General features: G+C 44.7%; 1 protein-coding gene across 1 annotated transcript in view; it reads left to right on the forward strand.

The window, feature by feature from the left end:
• Positions 1-568: 568 nt before the first annotated feature.
• ARHGAP28 (Rho GTPase activating protein 28) overlaps positions 569-22,469 on the forward strand; it is a 27,691-nt gene continuing 5,790 nt past the window's right edge. The window contains exons 1-10 of the mRNA XM_008948132.1: positions 569-767; positions 5,272-5,489; positions 9,861-9,948; positions 11,388-11,545; positions 14,529-14,694; positions 14,801-14,892; positions 16,810-16,887; positions 20,048-20,210; positions 21,379-21,461; positions 22,099-22,296. Coding sequence (XP_008946380.1) covers positions 599-767; positions 5,272-5,489; positions 9,861-9,948; positions 11,388-11,545; positions 14,529-14,694; positions 14,801-14,892; positions 16,810-16,887; positions 20,048-20,210; positions 21,379-21,461; positions 22,099-22,296 — 1,413 coding nt within the window. The 5' untranslated portion in view covers positions 569-598. The remainder of the gene's footprint in view (positions 768-5,271; positions 5,490-9,860; positions 9,949-11,387; positions 11,546-14,528; positions 14,695-14,800; positions 14,893-16,809; positions 16,888-20,047; positions 20,211-21,378; positions 21,462-22,098; positions 22,297-22,469) is intronic.

Here is a 22,469-nt window from a genome sequence, read left to right on the forward strand (position 1 = left end):
TTTCATTTCAAAGGCAACGTTCATTAAGATTTATTTTAATGTAGTATAAGGGAAAAAAATAGTTGCTTTTAAAAGAGTTTTCATATAAAAAGTAATTTTTCTTTCGAATTAAAATATTTCAAGTTTTTAATCCTCTTCTGGGCCCAAAATGATTTTGTATCTTGAGTTTTGATTTGGTGTTGATTTTGTTGTCGATTTTGATGATTTTGTGAACGAATTGTCTCTCAGGGTTCCCACCTCTGATTATTTTTCCCCAAACAACTTTGCACTGAAGCATTTCAGCAAACCAGGAAGGGATAGGAAGGAAGAGAAACTGAGGCACGAAGACGTTAAAATCCTTTTCCAGCATCCCATGGTGGGTGTCAGGGTTAGAAATAGAAATGACACAGAATCACAGACTCATAGAATCACAGACATCATGAAGACCACCAGAACTGTGTCTGGTTGAACGTTGTCTCCAACATCTTGTTCCCTGCTCCCTGGTAGAGTCCCTGGTGAAGCCTTAGTTATGTCCTCATGGCACAAGTCACCACGATAGAGATTTTTATCTTTATCTCTTTTCAGAAAGTCTCTCCCTCGTTGTCGAAGGATTAACAGGATGCTTTCCAACGAGTCAGCACCTCCTCCTGCCTTCAGTCGCTCCAACTCTCAGGTCTCCATGGACAGCACCTCCATGGAGGACTTTTGGTGTGAAGTGGAGAGCATCAAGGAGAGCAGCGAGGATGGATCTGAAGAAGCAACTCTCCTGGAATTCAAACCTGCTGATGGTGAGCACAGAAACTCCACGTTTTCCTCACACCTTGGCTTTGACTCATCTCTTTTGGCTTTGCCTCATCTCTTTAGTCCTGCCCTGATCTCCCTCCTTGTGTCAAACACTATGAGCAGAAGTCCATGATCGTTGTAGCTCCACCTCTGAACGTCACAGCCAATGTACAAGACATCACTGGAAAGAAAGAATAATTCAGTCTGGTTTAGGCACTGAGGCTTAAATTCACTTTGGGAGTGAGTTGGGGGTTTTTTGCATTGATTTTATTTGTCTTTCAGGGTGACAAGTTTGATGTCATTCAGAAAAGAGAGGCACTAAATGAAAACTTCATCTCCAACGTTCAATAGACTAAACCAAAACATATGGAAGAACTCAAAAGTTCATTTAGTAAATTGGAATTTTCCATTTTCTGGCTTTGGGTAGGATATAATGCTGAAGTTATGAAAGTCTTGAAGCTGTTTTTAGTTCCATATCACCTGGTACTATCAGAAATTTGATAAGTAAGTGCCTCTTTCTCTGAGCTTGCCCAATTTAGATGCAATTCTAAGAGAGATTAGAGATAAATCTGCATATATGGCTGGCTACACCCTTCAGACTCCCTGCTTGTCAAAATTCATTCATCACTCACACAGGTCATGCTGAAGGTATTTCCACCTCCCTCATCCTGTTCCCTTAACATTTTCCCCTCTCCTTTTTGGCCACATATTTGGGGAAACGTGTCATAGGTGCAGTAGCTCGTGGCAGTGCAGCTTTGTCTAAGATCTGATAACACCTAGAACAGCAGCTTTCATTTGTTTTCCCCCAGTTATGACCCCACTGACGTTGTGCAACACTAAAATACCAGGTGTGGCTAGAGGATGAAACCCAATTTCTTTGGAGGTGATGACCCGTTGATAACTGCTGGAGCCCTTTTTTATGGATCATGGGCACCAGTGTGGGAACTGCTGATCCAGGAGGAGATTTTGAAACTGTGATGTGGTCTTTCCATACAATTATTAACAGGGGTGATGATGTGTTTTTCTTACCTTGACGTGCAGTGGGGTGTCATTAATTCTCCTACCAGGAAAAAGAGGGAAAAGGGGGAATAAGAACAACCTTATTAAGCCACCAAATATGTAATCAGTCATGGTAAGAGTCCCACACAGAGGTATCCAGCTCCAGCCACGTGCTGTTTCCATAGGGAACACCTTCCATTCACTCATGCCCAGCAGGACTGGAAGCAAAAGGAGAAGACCTCTGGTCACCAGAAGCCTCAGTCTGCTATGAAGGTTATGGTCTGACAGCTTAAATCCATCTCTGTGCTGACCCATGGTCTCAAATAAAACTAGATTGGGGTCTATCATTGAAACTTTATGGTTAGTGCTGTAGGAAGGCAGAAAAACAATCTGCCTCAATGGCTTTGGGAAAATTCCTGTCTGATCATGCTCTCTACCTTGGAGACCCCAAAAAGAGCCTGTGAACCTCTCAGTGCCTCCTTCATGCACTCAGCAGTGTGAGCTGAGTGTCCCTAACTTGTCAGCCTGGTCAGAGGAGTGTCACCTACCTGGGAGTTAGTAAGTTAGTAGGACCAGATGCTGCACGAGCCCATTTTCTGTGTCCTTCAGGAACTTTTCCAACAGTTTCAGCACTGCTGAGCTAAATCCTCATCACAGGGCAAGATCTGCTGCAGTCCCCTCTTCCTCTCTTTGTATTGCATTGATCATTTCCCCCTCTGGCCAGAGCTAGAAATGAGGCTGGAAGTTAAAGTGCAGTAAATCTCCACACTTCATTTACCTTCACATTGTTGTTATAAACACATTTCTATTGCATATACCCACACACAACCCAGGCAGTGCTTGTCCTGTGTTAACTTCAGGAATCTATTCAGCCTGGGATTATAAATCTTAGAAATAATAGTGAGTTCTATTAAGCTCCTAATAGGATAATACTCCTTGCTGAGGATCAAAACATGAAAATCAATGTGGAAGCCCTCAGGGCAAAATAAAACCCAATATCCATCAAGAGACCTTCAAGATGATTAAATCCAACCCTTCCCCCAGCCCTGCCAGGTCCCCACTGCCCCGTGTCCCTCACCCCACATCTCCACAGCTTGGGAACCCCTCCAGAGATAAGGACTCTACTGTTGTCCCAGGTAGGCTGGTCCAGGGCTTGACAACCCTTTGTTAAACCTATGTGTCATAAAATTTTGGGGCTTTTTAATGCAGAAAATCCTTCTTTTTAATAGTTCTACCCCCCTGGTTGTGGCTGTTTCTTAGTCTGTTGTTTGTGAGTGGTTGGAAGAGGGAAGAAGCCAGAGAAAAAAAGTCAGAGGGGTGGCTGGTAAGCAGGAGGAATTTCATGTCTGCTTAATTTTTCATAGCACCATGAGAGCCAGGTTTGATTGAAAACTAAATTCTTGGAAAGAATATGCCAAGGGAAAAGCCAAAATGGATATAACTAAGAAACTGAAATTTGAATGGATGTGGCTTGAACAGCACATGAGAAGAGACCTTGTTAGAGGGAAGAGTGAGGGTGGTGGAACCAATGGTTTGAAGCTCACCAAGAGTGAGGTGATCAGAGTGGAGACAAGGTGTCTCATGGGATACAGGGGAGCTGGGACATCATAGAATCATAGAATCCTTTAGGTTGGAAGGGACCTTTAAGATCATCAAGTCCAACCATTGAGCCATTAGGGCTCTAAAGTCCTCTGCTAAAACTTGGAAGGAGACAATTCTGTAGAGCTTTGTGAATACACAAGGCAGTTAATGATGGCACTTGGGTAAGAAGCTTTCACTTGTCCTACCACCCAATCCTGTCATCTTTTTTGTGCCTCTAACTGCCAAAGAGCAGCAAAAACTGTCATCCATCAATCTGCCTACATTCTGATGTCAAGGAGAGGCAATAAAGACAGAGCAGAAATACCAACCTGCTGTTAAGAGCAGGACAATAAGTTCATCGACTGGTTGGTCTTCTAGAACGTGCTGCAGATGAATCTGTTTCCTCTTAGAGGTGTTTCTCTGGGATAGCTCTTCTTCTGTCAGAGCTGGAATGCAATTCCTGTCTCCTCTCCAGCAGCACGTTGCTGAGCTAGGGTTGTTCACAGAAGCAAAAGGAAGGATCTCAAAATCTCCTTCGAGAAGAGAGATTTTGAGACTATGGTCATTTAAAAAGTAGAGAAGTAAAAGAGCACCAACAGCAGAATTTAAAATTACTGATTTATTTAAAGAAAATAGATCAGGAACTTCTCCTTGTCCTCCAGGGATGGGATATTCTTTCAAAGTGACAGTGCAATCCTGTGTTGGCTTTGCACAGCTAGGTTTTGGTGGTGGGGTGGCTGCAGGTGTGGCTCCATGAGAAGACATCAGAAGCTTCCCTCAAGTTTGATAGAGCCAGGGAAGAAAAAGCTTCTCCACACTGTGCATAGTGGCACTAGAGAACCAGCTGCAGCACTGAACCAGTGGAGAAACAGGTAGAGAATTCTCTCAGGAACCATTGTCAGGTAGAGAATGAGCATTGAGGTGTCTCATCCTTAACTACGTTATTCTCCTGCACACACCACTATTTCTGCTTATTTTCATCAAAACACCAATTTAATTCCCACCTGCCAAATGGTTTCATCTGGTACAATGTGGTGTAAATGATAATTTATGTCATTTATCCTCTGGAATGAGGGGTTGGGTTTTAGTGACCTTGCTGGGTCGGGTTAGTTACTCTGCTGCCTTATTCAAAGGAGTGTGTTGATGCCCAGGTTAAAAAGAAAACCCTATTCTCTTCTTAGAATCCTAGAATCATTTAGGTTGGAAGGGACCTCCAAGATCATCAAGTCCAACCCTTGAGCCATTAGGACTCTAAAGTCCTCTGCTAAAACAGATCAGAATCTGTCAGAGTTGGAAGGGACCACAAGGATCCCCCAGTTCCAACCCCTCTGCCATGAGCAGGGACACCTCCCACTAGATCAGGCTGCTCAGAGCCTCCTCCAGCCTGGCCTTAAAGACCCCCAGGGATGGGGCCTCAACCCCCTCCCTGGGCAACCCATGCCAGGGTCTCACCACTCTCCTGGGGAAGAACTTCTTCCTCACATCCAGCCTGAATCTGCCCACTGCCAGCTTTGCCCCATTCCCTCTAGTCCTGTTGTTACTCAATATCCTAAAAAGTCCCTCCCCAGCTTTCTTGTAGACCCCCCTAAGATACTGGAAGGCCACAATAAGGTCCCCTGGGAGCCTTCTCTTCTCCAGACTGAACAGCCCCAACTCTCTCAGTCTGTCCTCACAGCAGAGCTGCTCCAGCCCTTGGATCATTCTCGTGGCTCTTCTTCTCCCAAGCCTCTCCTGTGGAGACCCCACCAAGTTGAAAGTTGACAGCATGTAGACAAAACTAAATTAACTCACACTTGTGGCCTAAAAAAGATTTGAAGTGGAGTCTTCTTGAGGTAGAGGCTCAGGCAGAGGTCCACCATGCCACCTCCCTACCTCCAGCCCCCTCTCCTTCCCTTGCCAGGCTTGGTAACCCGTTCTCTCCCTCCACAGAAGGGGAGCTGGAGGCAGAATGGCTGCAGGAGGTGGGTTTATCTACGTTGATCTCGGGAGCAGAAGAGGAGGATGGCCAAGCCCTGCTGTCCACCCTGACCCGGACCCAAGCTGCCGCCGTCCAGAAGAGGTACAACACCTACACCCAGACCCTGAGGAAGAAGAACAAGCACACGGTGCGGGATGTGAGAGACATCTTTGGCACCAGTGACCCTTCTGTAAGTAGCCAACTCAGCCTACTGAACGGTTTGCAGCTTCATTTTTTTAATTAATTAGGGTTTTTTGGATGCATTTTGCAAGCAGCCCAGCAAAGCTTCTACCAGACGGGACCTCTTCTCTGCTGACAATGGCCAGCAGCCAAGCAGCAGCTCCTGGCACTAAATCCAGATGTTTAATGGTGTGTTTATTGGATTTTGAGGGAAAGGATGAAAACAAATAAAACAGATCATAGAATCCTTTAGGTTGGAAGACCTTTAAGATCATCAGGTCCAACCATTGAGCCATTAGGGCTCTAAAGTCCTCTGCTAAAACAGATCAGAATCTGTCAGGGTATTGCAACTAACCTGGACCATAACGTTCTACCTGTTCCCAGCCTTCCTCCTGCAACCTCCTATCAAGACTAACATTTACTCTTTTAATTTTTTGGAAATTTGTGGGTTATTCTTGGTAGCAAATCAATTTTTTTGCTGGCTACTGGGGACGCTTCCTATTTACTCAGCATTCTGAGTGGTGAAATAAAACTTGAAGCAACCTGGGTGCAAATCTGCAGCAGCAGTTAAACCCCTGCCAGCAAGACTGCAACTGGCTGGTAAAGTCCTTGCCTCCAAAAAATTCCAACAAACTCTTTTTTTCTGATGAAATTGCTTTGTCCTTTTCTATTCATCCTCAAGGCTTGGCATGCTGGATGAATTTAACACAAAAAAATTGGGAAACAAAATTGTAGCTACGTCCTTCTATTAAAATTCCAATGATCTGGTGGTTGTGGAGTTGATTTTTTTGTCTCCAGATTAAGTATTTGGGCTCTTTAGAAGCTCTTGCCCACATCTCACAAATTACCCAGCAATATTCAGAGGTCTGTGGGTAGTTTCCAGCAGGAGACCTCAGGCATGTTTGCATGAAAAGGTGCTGGCACTTTGTGTTGGATTAGCTCACTCCTCCTGATTCCACCCTCTGCAAACCTTAATGTCTTGAAAATGTATTAAAAAATTATAATCAAGCTTAAATTCCCTGATAAATTTCAATCAATCAGCCAATCAAATCTTCTGCCTGGTTTTTTTTTGGGGTAGGCACATTATTGATCTGGTTGTGACCTGCTTATTCTTCACTCCTGTTTCTCACTTGCCAAAAAGGAACCAGGAGCTTCAAGTCAATGTTTTACCTCTAAGTTCTGTGCTGTAAAAGTCTGAAAGATAAGATCAAAGAAGTAATTAAGGCTTCTAATTAATCTTCCTCCAAAAACAGGTCGTTCTGCAGGGTGCTAAGTGTTAAACACAGCACACCACCACCTCCTTCCAATGGACTGCAAAACAGTATTCCCCCAAACCCTCAAGGTTCCCAGCACCCTTTTTCCTCTCCCATTGACCCTTGCTCCCCCCTCTGCTGCTTCTTAGGGGATTTAGAAGCTTTGCCTTAATTATCAGGGATAAACCCACTGCAGGGGGGGCTTGTGGTGTCACCTGGGGGCTTCCTCAGCAGAGCTTTGTGAGGAGGTATCAGCTGCCTCTGAGGGTATCTCCTGCCTCTTTGGACATGGCACAAGAGCCACCCCTGAATCTTTGTGATGAATCCATTTGGGGATACGAGCAACCCAACCAAAAAGAGCAACAAGGGGGCAGGAAGGGGCAAATCTAAGCTTGCTCCAGATGATGTAAAGGAGTTTTGCTTTCTCATCCTGCTTTTCAGTTGGGAAAGGAAGAAGTAAACAGGTGGCAAAGAGGAAACCAGCTCTAATTGCCTCATATAACTCTATAATCCTCCCCCATTAGGAGGAGAGATTTACACCTTCTTCCCAACAACCCAAGCCTTGCAGGAGCCTGGAGGGCTGGGTCACAGGGTGGATTACTCTCTTCTGTGGCTAATGATGAGAGAAAAGGTGATTAGCTCACGAGGGTCGCCTGAGATGAGATTTAGGGGACCACTGAAGAGGCAGAAATCGTTGTCCTCTGGGAGAGGCAGAGAGATTTGCCCTAGTTCCTTCTTTCTGTTCTCAAAAAAAAAACCCTGTCTGCTAGAGGTTTTGCTTTTCTGGGGGGTGTCCAGGCTCCGTGTGGGTCAACACAGAGCAAAAGGGTCTTGAGGTCCATCCCCTCAGGGCAGGAATGTTTCCTCAGCAGCCTAAGTGAACTGAAATGAAAGGAAATGAAGCCATATTTCCCTTTTTTTTGTTGTTTTTGGTCGTTGGGGTTTGGTTTGGTTTTGCTTTTTTATTCTTGCCCCACCTGGCTCGATGCCATGGGGGCAAAATGCAGCCCCCCCCATCCCAGAGGGACGCCTTGGTGAAGCAGTTGAGGTCCTTTGCTCTGTTTCAGACACTCCTACGTGCAGCAGCCACTCTCCCAAGCTTGAATGGGATGGTTTATTAACCACAGTGCCCTGATTTCCCTTACTGCTGGTCCCCTGCTGCTTCCATCAGGAGCTATCAGCTCTGCTGCTGCTCAAAGCCTCGAAAAATCAAACTACGACTGGTGGGAGGGGAGGGGGGGGAGGCAGGACATTGATTTTGTCACTGGAGAGAGGAAATGAAGCATCGTGCTCATTAGCAGCCCAACCCTGGGTGGTGTCATCAGCTAAAACTCCTCCAGACTTCTTTTAGCAGGTTTAAGCTGAGCAAGGTGTGAGAAAATCATGTCCTAGTTACATAGCACTAACCCTTTGCATTGAAAAAGCTATTGTGCTAATTGAAACCGTGCCTAAAATCATAATTAATAAATAAATAAATCACGTGCTAATTAAAGAGGAATCACTAACTATTTGCATGGAAAAGCATTCCTGATGGCAAGCTTGGAAATATGGCTATATCCAAAGCAAGGGCAACTTGTATCCTGACCAGTGCTATAAATCATCTCTCCTTTGCCTTTATTTCTCTTGCCTCCAAGAAAATTTGGGTGCTTTGGGGCTCAGATGATTGGTTTTAAAAATCTTCTACAATTATGGTAGCTACTAAAGGGCTTTCTGCCTCTTCTTCTCCATCTTTTCCTGGTTTCTTCTTCCCATTGGAAATCCCTGTGTGTATTTTACCACTAAACGCTGGGCTCATTTTTGGTATCAGATAATGAGAAGTGTCTCAGGAATCACTTCCAGGCAGAAATTAGGATGTGAGAAGTCTTGGCTTTGCTGGAGCTCCAGCCAGATGAATAAAGCTCTCCTGATTTAGTTAAGGACACAATTTGACTCTCACCCTTCCACATGCATTAGGACATGAGCTTCCAAAGCTTTTTATTCTTCTTTTTCACTCAAGAAATCACCTGGATCTTTAAAAGTCATGCACTGAAAAGGTTTATTCCCAGCCTTCCATTTCTTTTTATCATATTATCCAAAGATTAAAATGAGGAAGAAAAAAAGGAGAGGAAGGGAGGTGTTGGTCCTGTTTGGAAGAGATTTTCACAAAAAAAAAGACTTAAATTTGGCTTCTTTATACACTCTCACTGTGGGGGCTGAGAAATGAGCCCAAAAAGATGATATTTTTAATCCCCCTGATATTGTCCATGGTTCATGTATCCAGCTGCCCCAAGGCAGAGCTCAATACTCCCACCTGGAATTTATAATGCTTCTTTTTTAATGCCCTAAACTCTTTTGTGCAAATTTTATGGGATTTTATCATGAAACCATCCTACAGTTCTCCTTGTTAAAAAGAAACATCAGTGGTCCTTACAGGCTTCTGGCAAAGGAATCCCTTGTGACTCAAATCCCATTTGCTACCAAGTTTGCAGCCCATTGAATGGATTTTCTTAGGAGAGATTTTATTCCCATTAAATTTGACTTTTTTTACCCAACCAGCCTGAATAAAAACACCTGCAACATTATTCCAGGCTTCCAATTGGAAGAGCAGCCTGTCTTTTAAATACCTGGGGTTTTTTTAGCAGCCTGAATGATGCTCCTCCTGTGCCTTGAAGACAAAATTTCTGCCCTGAGGCACTGCTGCTTGGTGATAAACGGCCAATTTGGGGATTTAAAGGACTACTTTTTCCCCCCTAAAACTCTTTCTGCAGTTCACTGATAAAGTGTGAGTCCATAACCTATGGGAAGACATCCATCCACTAATAATTTGCCCCAATCCTGAAAGGCAACGAGCAGCCTCATTTCTGACACAGACTATTTCTGATAGGAGAGCCAACAAAGATCTGTGGCCAAAAGGGTTAAAGGCACGATTTGCCAAGAACCTTTTGCTTAGGACAATTATATAGAGCAATTTATTTAGCTAATTTGGGTCGTTGTCTAGGAGAGGACTCCTTAGCCAGGTTACACCAGGATGTGGAAAGGGGGTGGGAGGGTGTGAGCTGAGAGTGATGCCCTGTGGTGTGAACTGCAGCAGTTTCTGTGCATAGATTTTTACCTTCACTGAAGTCTGATTGTTTCTCCTTCCCTAGCAGCCCACATTTGAGACAGTTCCAGTGTCACCAGTTCCTTCTAATGGTATCCAGCACCCCGGGCAGAAGCCAGTTTGGAACTCAGTGAGCTGTGAGTATGCTGATGTGCAACCAGTGTTCATTTCCTCCTAGGAAAATGACAGACAGCAAGATCCTTGTGTGGTTCAGAGTTTCCTCCCCTCCTTCATGCTGCAGATATTGCCTTAAAAACTCATTGCCAGCCTGTTGTCATGCAGGAGCCAAAATTTCCCAGTTAAGACTGGAGTTGTACAGCCCCAGATCCCTGCCCTTGAGGCATCAGTGGCTGAAAAAGGTTGATCAGGACGAGGGTGGGGATGTAAAAATAACCCCTAAACCATGTAGGGGCAGAATTTGCCCCAAAAAATACATCAGCAGTGCGTTTTCTTGTTGCAAATGGTGGCCAAAAATAAAGCCTATTCCCTTCACATGGCTTCTCCAGCCCTGCAGAAACTGTTGGATTAGAAATTTTATCATTTTTTCTGGTCCTGCCCTATTAGATTGATCTACTAAGGGTGTTATTTTGGACATGCTCTGACAGAGATTGGCTGGATGAGAATGACAACATCTGGGTGACTCACAGCAGCCTTCCCTGGGAATGTCCATCTCTTATTTGGAAAGAGATCTCTTACTTCCCATCACCATTTTTCAGGGCTTAACTAAAGGGATGTCAATACCCATGTTTCTAAACAAGTCCCTGAGATGTTCACCTCCAGATCTAGTTCCCCAGACATTTTCTGTGGTTGCAAAAGGTAATTCTTTATCTCTGCTGATAGCTCAGCTCTGCTCTGCTGATATCTCAGCTCCAGAAGAGATGAGGAACCAAATGGTCAGAGGTACATCTAAGGCCACAGCCCAGAAGTGTTCTTAATAACACAGCTCTTTCCCAGTAGACTTGCAAAACAAAGGGTGTTGCCAAAAGAAGTTCAAGCCCCTTTGTTTGTGAATGCAATGACTCAAAAACTCATGGGGCAAAAGTATGTTTATAAACCACACACTGCTCTGTAATCCACTTTCTGATCTCCATGGCTTCTGAAGGCACTTGGGTTGTGGTAGTTGATTCTTCTCTGCAGTCCTGGGGGGCTGAAATTTTACTTCACTTCCAAAGAAAATGATGATTCTGTTGCAGTTCTGTGAGGCTAAGAGCTGGCCCTTCACAGAAACCTAAAAATCACCCTGAGATGTGAGGGATGAGCCCTGAAAGTCGTCAACGTTGGGACTCATGAGTGTCCCACTGATAATTCCTGATAAACAGGAAGCCCCAGCCTGTAACTTTCTCATGAAAAGCAGCAAGTTAAATAACTGAAAATGAAAATAGGGATTTTATTTCTAAGGGGTTGCTTCCTCCAGACAGAACAGGAACATGCTGTGGTTTACACTGAAATCCCCCTTTGAAGCACTTCCTTTATTACTTTCTCAAGATTTTTGTCATCTTGGTTCTGTTTTTTTGATGTCTGTGGACTCAATGCCAGAATATATTCAACATTCCTCTCCAATTTCCCTTGTTTTCAGCTAAGAGCTGCCTCGATTGTGGCCTGGCTAAGGGCAGCCCCTCTGTAACAGAAGAGCTTTCCTATGAGATCTCTTTCTCTGAATCCATCACGATCCTTCCAAAAATCCAAGAAAGGCCAAAAAACCAGAGGTTCAAGAAGGAAGACTCTGCTCTGCCTGTAAGTTGGGTCTTGACACGTTTCCTCAGCTGGTTTATTTTTTACCACAGTGATTTCCTGCATTACATCCCCAGCAGGTTGGAGCCTGTCCAGGTAGATCAGCTGGTCCATGCTACGTGTGTTTACAGAGACTCCACTCTGCTGCTCTGCTGCTTGGGGCTGCTTCCCAGCCTGGGTTTTATTGAATCACAGAATCATTTGAGTTGGAAGAGACCTTTAAGATCATCAAGTCCAACCATCCCCCAGCACTGCCAGGTCCCCACTGCCCCGTGTCCCTCACCCCACATCTCCACGGCTTGGAAACCCCTCCAGGGGTGGGGACTCCACCACTGCCCTGGGCAGCCTGGCACAGGGCTTCAAAACCCTTTTTTTGGGGGAAGACATTTTTTCCTAATAGCCAACCTAAACATCTCCTAGGTCTTGAAACTTGAGACCATTTCTTCTTGTCCTATCCCTTGTTCCTGGGGAGCAGAGCCTGACCCCCCCCTGGCTCCAGGCTCCTGTCAGGAGCTGTGCAGAGCCAGAAGGTCGCCCCTGAGCCTCCTTTGCTCCAGGCTCAGCACCCCCAGCTCCCTCAGCTGCTCCTCACCACACTTGGCCTCTAGACCCTTCCCCAGCAGCTCCATTGTCCTTCTCTGGAGACACTCCAGCCCATCAAGGTCCTTCTGGGAGTGAGGGACCAAAAACTGACCCCAGGATTTGAGGTGCCAAGACCAGAGGGATGATCTCTTCCCATGTACCCAGCACAGGTCACATACACTGAGCTGCACAGAGAGAGATTATACATCACAATATAGAGTTCATATGCTTCCTTCAGTGGTGCATATGATGACTCCAGTATCTATAAGAAGAAGCACTGGAAAATTGTGATATGAGACAGAAGAAAGAAGCCCAGCTCCACACCTTCACCCAGTCACATCACAGTGACCTTAGAAAACATCCAGCCACTGTGGAAAATCCTTGTAGCCACCCTTTGCAATCCACTTTGGAGGGTTTCTTATTTTTTTTCATGGCTAAACACACTTTTTCCCCTCAGAAAATATATGTAGGTGTGTGATTTTTCCTTATTTTCGAGGTGATTTGTTGTGCTTTGACTGCTTTGGGACTTTTGGCATCACTGAAACCAAAATGCATAGATTTGGTCTAGTATTTTGTGTGGTTTCAGAAGACCACGCTCCATGTCTCAGCATAATGCTCACAGGGGAATTGCTGCATTCTGGGGAGGGAAGGTTCTGACCCAAAATGCCCCAGACAGCATGGAAATAAATGAATTATTCCATCCCCTGTGCTCTTTCTCCCCCAATTATGACTAATCCCTATTGAAAGACCATGCACAATTTAGGAAGTCCTACCCTACATGATCTAGATGTCCTTCACCCCCTCTTACTTTTTAAATCTTCTATAAGTTTAATTCTTTTGTTTGTTTGTTTCCTTTTTTCTTCATCTGGTTGACTGGCTTGGTCTAAAGATGGGTTAAACCTACCCAGTCCAAATTTGCTTTAAAAAGGGACAACTGGGCTGAAATCTCCAGGAACAAAACATTATTAGAGGCTGGGTTTCCACTTCGTTCCCTAAGGGGAGGAGATGATTTGAAATTATTTTATTATTTTTAATTCTAACAAATACTTTAAATGACAATTAAATTTAAAAACAAACAAACAAACAAAACCAAACACAAAAACAACCCCCAAAACAACCCCAAAATCAAACATTCAATACTAAAGATCCACAGTTCTTTGAAAAACATGGGGTTTTTTACCATAACTTTGTTATTATGTCTAATAAATATATCAAGAACTGATGGATATTTTTTTTTGACATTCCTACAAATGCTTCTGTCGTGATGCAACGACATTCCTGGCTCTGGCCCGTGACATTGGAGCTTCTAAACTATGTGGACATCTTCACATGCTCCCAGATTACTAAAAATCCCTTTTAGTTCAAGCCCTGCTTGGCTAGATTATATCTTAGCTGCTGGGAGTCCTGTTTCTAAGCCTAAAAGCTTTTGGAAGAATAAAAAGTACCAGGTCAGGTTGGCACCAGGACTGAGTGATTTTGCTTCTGGGTTTATCCTCAGCTCTTTGATTTGAAGTCTCCTACAAGACCTCATAAAAGAAGAGTAATATGCAAAGCAGCCATGGATTCCTTATGCACACACACAGAGTCACAGGATCATGGAATCCTTTTGGTTGGAAAAGACGTTGAAGATCAAGTCCAACCATTAACCCACCACTGCCAACTCTAAAGCCACATCCATGGTGATGTGTCAGCTGCTTCAACAGCATCCAAAGGTGCTCTGCACGAGGCAGAAGTAGAGAAAAATGGTCCATCCTGCACAAATAGGACACAGCCCTTTTGTCCCAGCTGGAGTATAAGCAGTGTGGTCAATAGTTCTGCTCCAACACCAGCCAACCTGCAAGGGGACATGATGAGCAAGAAGCTGCCCAGGTTTATTTTCTAGATGGATGCAAGCTCTGTAAACATGCCAGGCCAATAGACAGGGTTGTAGTTCAGCTGTGGGGGTGCTGAGCCTGGAGAAAAGGAGGCTCAGGGGAGACCTTCTCCCTCTCAACAATTCCAAGAGGAGGTTGGAGCCAGGTGGGGGTCGGGCTCTTCTCCCAGGGAATACGTGATAGGACAAGAGGAAATGGCCTCAAGTTGTGCCAAGGGAGGTTTAGGTTGGATATTAAGAACAATTTCTTCCCCTGGAGGGTTGCCCAGGGCTGTGCCAGGCTGCCCAGGGCAGTGGTGGAGTCCCCACCCCTGGAGGGTTTTCCAAGCCGTGGAGATGTGATGTTGAGTCTTGGTTAGACTTGATGCTCTTGAAGGTCTTTTCCCACCTAAGCAGCTCCATGACTTGTTTCTTTGGTGTTTTCCATCTCCCCTGCCATGACTTCCTGTGGCATATGGACATTCCTTCCCAAACAAAACCCACTCCCTGTCCCTTTTGTGCCACTAACCCCACGCCCCATCCCTGCTGCAGAACTTCGTGGTTCGGCAGAGCCGCTTTGGCCTGACAGAGGTTGGAGACCTCTCTCCTGAGGACATGAAGAAGATCCGTTACCTCTCCCTCATCGAGCTGACGGCCTTCTACGATGCCCTGGGGGTGGAGCTGAAGAGGAACCGGGCAGAGAGGGTGCGAGGACGAGGTACTGCCCCTGCTGACCACCCGCATGCTGCTCAGCCTGGCAAAGAAGATGCACCCGGGGCTGTGTTGTCTCTTTTTTCATGTTTGTTGTTGTTATTTTTTTTAAGAGAACGGCCTCTTTGGAGTCCCTCTCAACATCCTGCTGGAGAACGATCAAAAAAAGGTTCCTGGAATAAAAGTTCCTCTCATCTTCCAAAAAGTGAGTATAGCTCAAGCTGCTTGGGTTCCTAAGATTGGCTTTTCCATCGTTTGCACTGACACTCAATAGAGTCAGAGAATCACAGAAGGAGGTTGGAAGAACTCTTTAAGATCCACCACTGCCCTGGGCAGCCTGGGACAGACCTTGACAACCCTTTTGGGGAAGGAATTCTTCCTCGTGTCCAACCTAAACCTCCCCTGGTGCAATTTGAAGCCAATTCCTCTTGTCCTGCCACCTTCAGAGAGTTGTGCAGAGCCAGAAGGTCTCCCCTGAGCCTCCTTTGCTCCAGGCTCAGCACCCCCAGCTCCCTCAGCTGCTCCTCCCCACACTTGGGCTCTAGACCCTTCCCCAGCTTCGTTGCCCTTCTCTGGACACTCTTCAGCACCTAGTCATCAGATAAAAGAAGGTTCAACCTCTACAGACTTTAAGGTGTCTACAGGTTGCCTGTCTTCATGTTGTGGCTCGAAGAACTTGGGAGAAGGGGACAAAATTTGCTTCTTTTGTGCATTTTATCTGTGATGGGGCCTCTTCTGGTTTGATATAATTACAGGAAACTTCAGGAAACAAACGTCTGGCTTTCTGTTTCCCTTTCTCTTTAAATTAGAGCTAGGCAAAAGACAATTACACAGACAGAAGCACACGTGCAATTACAGTCGAAACTACAACAAATTTCCCCATAATTAATGATGCCAAAAGGGCAAGGGGGGCTGATAGGGGAAAGATTGCCACGACTTGAATATTTACATGACTCTGCAATCAGCTCCCTTGTCCATACACCACAGGAAATTAGAAGAATCCAACACCTAGAGCAGGAAGCAGAGCGGGGAGCAAAACCCCTGAGCTGCAGGAATAAATGCTAGGAAATGATTGAAGGTTGTTTTTTTTTTTCCCCCTCTCATTTTAAAATAGGTTGAAGCAAAACATATTTATATTTTTATAAAGAATGAAAGTGGGAAGCCTGGTCCTCTGTTCACAGAAATTTCAAAATAAAATCTGCTGGGATGGTTTTCTGAGCTCTCAGTTCCCAGAGGCTTACGTTACCTATAGACCTTTCCATTGTGCTCCTTTGGGGAAAAAAAACTTCAGCATTTCTCAGAGGTTAATTTTCCCTCAAAACACCATTGTGTTCTACCCAGTGTACCTGACCTTTGATTAATAAGTTCACGTGTTAGTTGGTCTGCAGCAGTGCCAAGTCTCAAATCAAGGGCAGAGGGGCCAAAATGCTGGAGCTCTCAGCACAAGAGGGACATGAACCTGTTGGAGCAGGTCCAGAGGAGGCCACAGGAAAGATCTGAGAGCTGGAACCCCTCTCCTGGGAGGCCAGCAGCAGAGAGTTGGGCTTGGGCAGCCTGGAGAAGAGAAAGTTCCATGGAGACCCTCTGGTGGTATTTCAGGACCTCAAGGAGGCCAAGAAGATGGGGACAGGCTTTTGAGCAGGGCTTGTTGTGACAGGACAAGGGAGGATGGTTTGAAACTCAAAAGAGGGAGATTTAGACTGGAAAGAAGGAAGAAATTTTTGACACTGAAGGTATTGAACCCCTGTCCCAGGCTGCCCCATCCCTGGAACCATCCCAGGGGAGGTTGGACACAACTCTGAGCACCCTGCTCTAGCTGGGGATGTCCCTGCTCCCTGCAGGGGGTTGGGACTAGGTGACCTTGAAAGGTCCTTTCCCACCCAAACCATGTTATGATTCTATGATCTATGGCACTTCCAGTTTTCTGCATTCTCTGTGTTTCAGGGTCAGGAACGTGGAGAACAAATTAAAAAGGTTTATTTACACCAGCCGTTTTCATTCTCAAAATAGACAGAAATGCATTTTCTTCTTAGTTTCAAGAATACCTAGAGTGAAAAAAAAGAAGTTAAGAGTATCTTTCTGTGTTTCTGAGTATTCTCCTTGGTCTGCTGCCTTTTTCCAGTTGCTGCTCAAGCTTGAGGAAACGGGTTTAGAAACAGAAGGGATCCTCCGAGTGCCTGGATCTGCCTCCCGAGTCAAGGTAGGTACTCCTGCCAGCTTTCTGTCTCCTGGCCCACAGACCCTGTGCAACCCCACCCAGCATCTCCAGATCCACACTGCGTGGAAATACTGAGGAGTGGGGCTCAGCATTTCTGCTCCTACCCCTGAGAGGTCACGTTGGTTCCTGGGAATGAATAAATCACAGGATAAACCAGGCGGTTTATTGCCCTGAGTTTGTTAAAGTTCTATATAAAGCACAGATTTGACACTGAATGAAGCTTTTTCTTCATTAGACATGGAGGGATCCTTCCAGTTTATTTATGTCATCTAAAAAAAATGCCGTGATCTTATCTCTGGTTTGATTTATTTCAGAAATCCAGAGCTGTTAAACTGAGCCAAGCTCAGATAAAGATCTTATCCCATGTCGTTTTAACCTTTGTGTCACTTTATTTCTCATTTGTCTTCCCTGATCTTACAATTCCATGTTCCAAGTGAGGAAATTTTGGCCTGCATTCCCTGTTTGGCAGCCCCAGGTAGCCCATTTTCACAGGAGATGAACACAGCCTAGTTGGTACCCAATATCCTGACACTGTGGGGCAGTAATCTGTGCAATTATTTCTCCAGACTAGTTTGATTCCAGGAGCTGGGAGACTTTGGCAGAGGCAAATCAGGAAAAAAAAGTGGTTTTTTTTTAGCAGTGTCTACCTCCTTCCCATTTTATTTTATTTTTTCTAGGACTATTTTTGTCTGGTTTAAATCATTCCTTACAGTGCATCCCAATCCCACTTTCTCATCCTCAAAAAATCCAGTCTTGCTGGGACAGGAGGTCTCAACGTTGTGGCACGTGTTGGTTGTTGGGGATTGCTGAACATTGATGGGTTGGGGACCATCAAAAATGACTCCAGGAGAAAAAGCAGCATTAGGGGAAAGGCACCAGCTCCCCTGGGCTCAGGACTGCTCGAAGCACTCAGCACCTTGCAAAGTGCCCCATCCTGCAGGAGGCAGCTCCACATTTGCCCTCTACTTTTAAATTTCCTCATTTTTTTCATACAAATACTTAAAAGTATTATAACACCTCCATGTTTTCAGCCTCTTCAGGGATATTACACAGCAGGGCTGTGCTCTAATTAATTAAATGACTTTCATATTATTAGCATACACTCTACTGGTCACTTTTTTCTCACCATTCCCCTGTTCTCTTCTTATTCACCACCTACATCCAGGGAGCTGCTGTGAGATATGACTTTATATATAATCCTCCTTTACTGGGTGGGAAGTTAAACTGCCCCTATGAAAGTCTTAAACTATTCAAATTTTGGCTTCTTTTAAGTCTGCCCAACAAGCCAACCAGCAAAAGAGATATTTTTTTTTCAAAGCAGATCCAGATTTCATCCTTCAAAGCCTTCATACATTATTATTATGACATTAGGATTTGATGGCATTCCAGTTTTATTTTGGGCTTGTTTGGAGAGAGGAAAGCCATATGGAAGTGATTAAAGGTTACTCTTTAAAACAAAGAACAGAAGGAATAAATACAAGTTTTCCTCTGTAATCTGGTTTGTAACAAAAGCTCCAAAGCTAAAAATGTCTGTTAGGCTGCTGTGGGATCTGTCCTGTTGGGAAAAAAAATGCCAAAATGTTTTTAAAGAGTATTTAGGTGCATAAATATATATCTGGTGTGGGGGGTGAGTGTATAAAAGCTACACATACTCTTGCCTGTGTGGGTATATATATTAAATGTTCCCTTCAAACATCTTGCTTCCTATTTCTAAGGTTTTTCCCCAGTTCTCAGCAGAAAAAGTATGGAGCAGTTTTCTCTGTCCTCTCGTGTCTATGGTGAGGTGAGGATTCCTGCTCCACATTGCCCAGCCACTTCCCAGGAGAGAATTTAACCCGGGGGTTTCTGTGGATCCTGTGCAGAGGATGTGAATACAGAGGAAGCTGAGATAGCCCAGATTGCCACCAGGAAAATGTGCCAGTAAAAACGAGATTGGGACGACATTATAGACCAAATCCTGAATGATTTTCTAGTTCCTTTTGTGCTGACCACTCCACTCCATCATGGGGGACCATATTTGAGATGCAATTTCCTTCCATTCATGGGGGACACAGCAAATAGAACTCATGTTTCAAAGCTTTGCTCTCTAAATGAACTAAGCTTTTTTTTTTTAATAATATTAACAGCACATTTGGCAAAAAAACATGATCTGAAACCTGAATATTAGCTACAAAAATTGTCTCACAAAAAGCAGCAACGATTTTCCTATGGATGAGACAGTGTTTGGCCAGTAATAATTGTGAAAGCTGCATTATTTATGGATATCCTTATAGCAATCTTATCAACCCAACACATTTCTGAGGAGCTTGTGTTTTCCAGATGGGGTTTGAAGCCAAATTCTCTTCCTACTAAGCACCTCCCTGAGTATTTCCCACTCACACATGTGTGAAACATTGATTTTAACCCTCCAAAACTGAATCAACCTCTGCTTGCACAGCAAGGTGCTGACACTGGAGAACAAGAGGATTAAACAGGCACCCAAAATGATGTCATTAATTCTGCCTCAGCCCTCCCTTGTGGTTTTTGAGGAGTTTTTTGGGGCATGTATTAAGTGGAGGGTTGCTGACAGTGTTGGTTTGCTACCTTTATTTTTCTATGAAGTGGTCAAAGCTAATTATAGCTGTGGTGATCAAATCTAATTATAGCCATTCTGCAACAAAACATCCTTCTAAAGACAGGAAGCCCTGAAGTTAAAGCCAGTTGCTCAAGGCCCAAGGATTCAGATGCCAACAGCCTACCCAGCAAACTCCCTGGCAGTGAGGAAGAACTGCCAGCCCTTTGTGATTTCAGGGGCAAAACCTCTAGAGAGCATGTTAAACAAAAAGAGCAGCCGTGCTAGAAACCCTCTTTAACCCAATTTTATGTTTCTAGCTCTAAGATACTGCAGAAAATTGTCTGGTTTTAAAATGGTTTAGCTGGATCACTGGCAGAAATCAAGCTAAATTTAGCCTGGGTTGCAAAATATCCCCAGGAGCCTGATTTGTGGAGAGCTGCTCAGAAATCCACGTGGTTGCTTTTGGACTCCTCCTGGTTTAGGGCCACTTCAATTCTCCCTGGTGTCCACCGTGGGATTTCTGAACTCATCTCAAACCACCAGGTCAGGAGCCACGATTAAAGGTCAAATGTTCCTTTTGTCTTTCAGAATCTCCATCAAGAACTGGAGGCAAAATTTTACGAGGACACTTTTGACTGGGAGCAAGTCCGAAATAACGATGCAGCAGGACTGCTGAAAATGTTCATAAGAGAACTCCCAAGCCCACTCTTCACTGTAGAATATCTGCCTGCTTTCATCACACTAGTGGAAAGTAGGTGGAAATAGAGTTAATAGGGACTGACCTAGACAGCATGTAATGATAGAGATATTTTTCTCTTTCTCTAAAGCAGAGAGAAAAAAAAAAACTATATTTTTTCACTCCATGAAGTACAGAGGAAAAAAAAATCCCATTATATTGCCTAAACATTGAAATTTTCTGAAAAAAAAAATCCCTTTAGTTGGATCTAGTTTGTATCTCCTAATGTTTATGCTGAGCTCAGAATATTCATAGAAAGATCTGTGTGACCACAGCAAGATTTGGGCAGTTGGGTTTTGTTTTGACTGTACATACACCCTCTCCTCCTCAGAACATTTCGTTCACTGCCCTACCAGGAAGAAGGTGGTAGGATCCCCCCTGCCTACCAACTGTGTGGTAAATTCACTTGAGCTAGGACAGAGTGAAAGTATCAGGATGGTGAATTTATTAGGCAAATTGATATAGAAAACTTAGGAGCTATATAAGGGTGCAGCCAAGTTTTTGGTGCCTCCTTGAAGTAGTTTGAAGGGCATGAAGAGGTGACCTCTTCATGTAACATTCACAGAATCACAATAGAATAATAGAATGGTTTGGGTGGGAAGGGACCTTTCAAGGTCATCTCATCCAACCCCTGCAGGGAGCAGGGACATCCCCAGCTAGAGCAGGGTGCTCAGAGTTGTGTCCAACCTCCCCTGGGATGATTCCAGGGATGGGGCAGCAACCACTTCCCTAGAGTGCTAGATTTGGGACAACTACTTTTTAAGTTATAAGCAATCAATCTCCATTCCAATGGTGCAGGCATTCAGCAATATCATCAATAAGATGATTAATCAAGAATATTAATACTTGATCCGTGTTCACTACCACAGTGTGACCATGATGTCAAGGAGAAGTTGGCTGGTACTGAAAGATATTGCTATGCAGAAAGAATTTTACAGCACCTTGGCTCCTCCTGTGTCAAAGGCTCAAGATGGTGAGGGGGTCTTTGAGGATTTTTGATGAGAAATCAACTCATTAAATGGAGTTTATATTTAGGAGGAAGGTTATGGTTAATCAACACCTAGCCACGCCCATGCCAAGCAGGCAGTGGTTGCTGTGTTGCTAGAACTGCTGACCAAGAAGGTTTTTAGAGCAAATCAGTTGCCACTGGGATTTCACAACTATTTATTATTCATATTCTCAGAAATCTCTAAGATCAAGCTACAGCTACAAGCTTTGCATCTGTTGATCATGCTGCTGCCTGAAGCCAACAGAGACACAGCCAAGGTAAGTTCTTCCTTTGCTATCTCCTGCCCCCTGAGGTGCTTTTGACTTTGAAAGAAGAGATACATTTCTTTTTCTAACAGTGAGTATGTTTTTCATTGTTTCCTTGAGAAGTTGTTCCAATTCCCTGGCTGTCATTTCTTTTACAAGCAGTTAAGAAACATTTGCTGAAGGTGTCCAGCTAAGGGGGTCAGTAAATAGCTCCCAGGCATCACTGATTCTGGAGCATCCCTTTGAAAGAGGTGTGTTCCTCACATACTCTGGCAAGAAAAGGTTCAATATCTGGGGTTTCTGTACAACTGGAATTCTCCAGGATGAAGTTAAGTGAGAAGTTGCCCCCCTAGTTGCTTGGCTTATAGATATGGGATTATAAGTGACTGATGAATTATTAACGTGGATGTTGATGACATTAACAGCTCCTCTGTGACTCACACAGGTGGTGGTACCATCAAACTGCAGAGTTGTACAGATTAGAACATAAAACCCCCTAACTTTCCCCCCCATGAGCAAATCTAGCAGGAGCACATTTGGAAGCACTGCATTTGATGATCTTGGAGGGGCTCTTCCAACCTAAAGGATTCTACGATTTAATAACGAAATTCTTTTGTGAGGCTCAGCCTAACAAGTGTTGTCCTTCCAGGCCTTCCTCCAGTTCCTGAAGAAGGTGGTTGCTCACGAAGGGAAAAATAAGATGAATTTGTGGAACGTTTCGATGATTGTTGCCCCCAACCTCTTCATCTACAAAGGGAAACGTGCAAACCAACAGGAGATGCAGGCGGCCGCCAGCACGGCGCACATCGTGCGGCTCCTCATCCGCTACCAGGACATCCTCTGGACGGTGAGTGGAGCTGGGTCTGGCTTCACTGGGACCTTCCTGCAGTGCTGGGGCAGCTCTGGAGTCCTCAGCCCAGCAGAGCCAGGGAGCTGCTGGAGCGGGGCCAGAGGAGCCCCAGCAATGCCCCGAGGGGGGGACCCCTCTGCTGGGAGCCCAGCAGGAGGGGGGTGGGCTGG

Source organism: Merops nubicus, unplaced genomic scaffold (assembly GCF_000691845.1).
Source record: "Merops nubicus isolate BGI_N331 unplaced genomic scaffold, ASM69184v1 scaffold8949, whole genome shotgun sequence".
Classification (NCBI taxonomy): domain Eukaryota; kingdom Metazoa; phylum Chordata; class Aves; order Coraciiformes; family Meropidae; genus Merops; species Merops nubicus.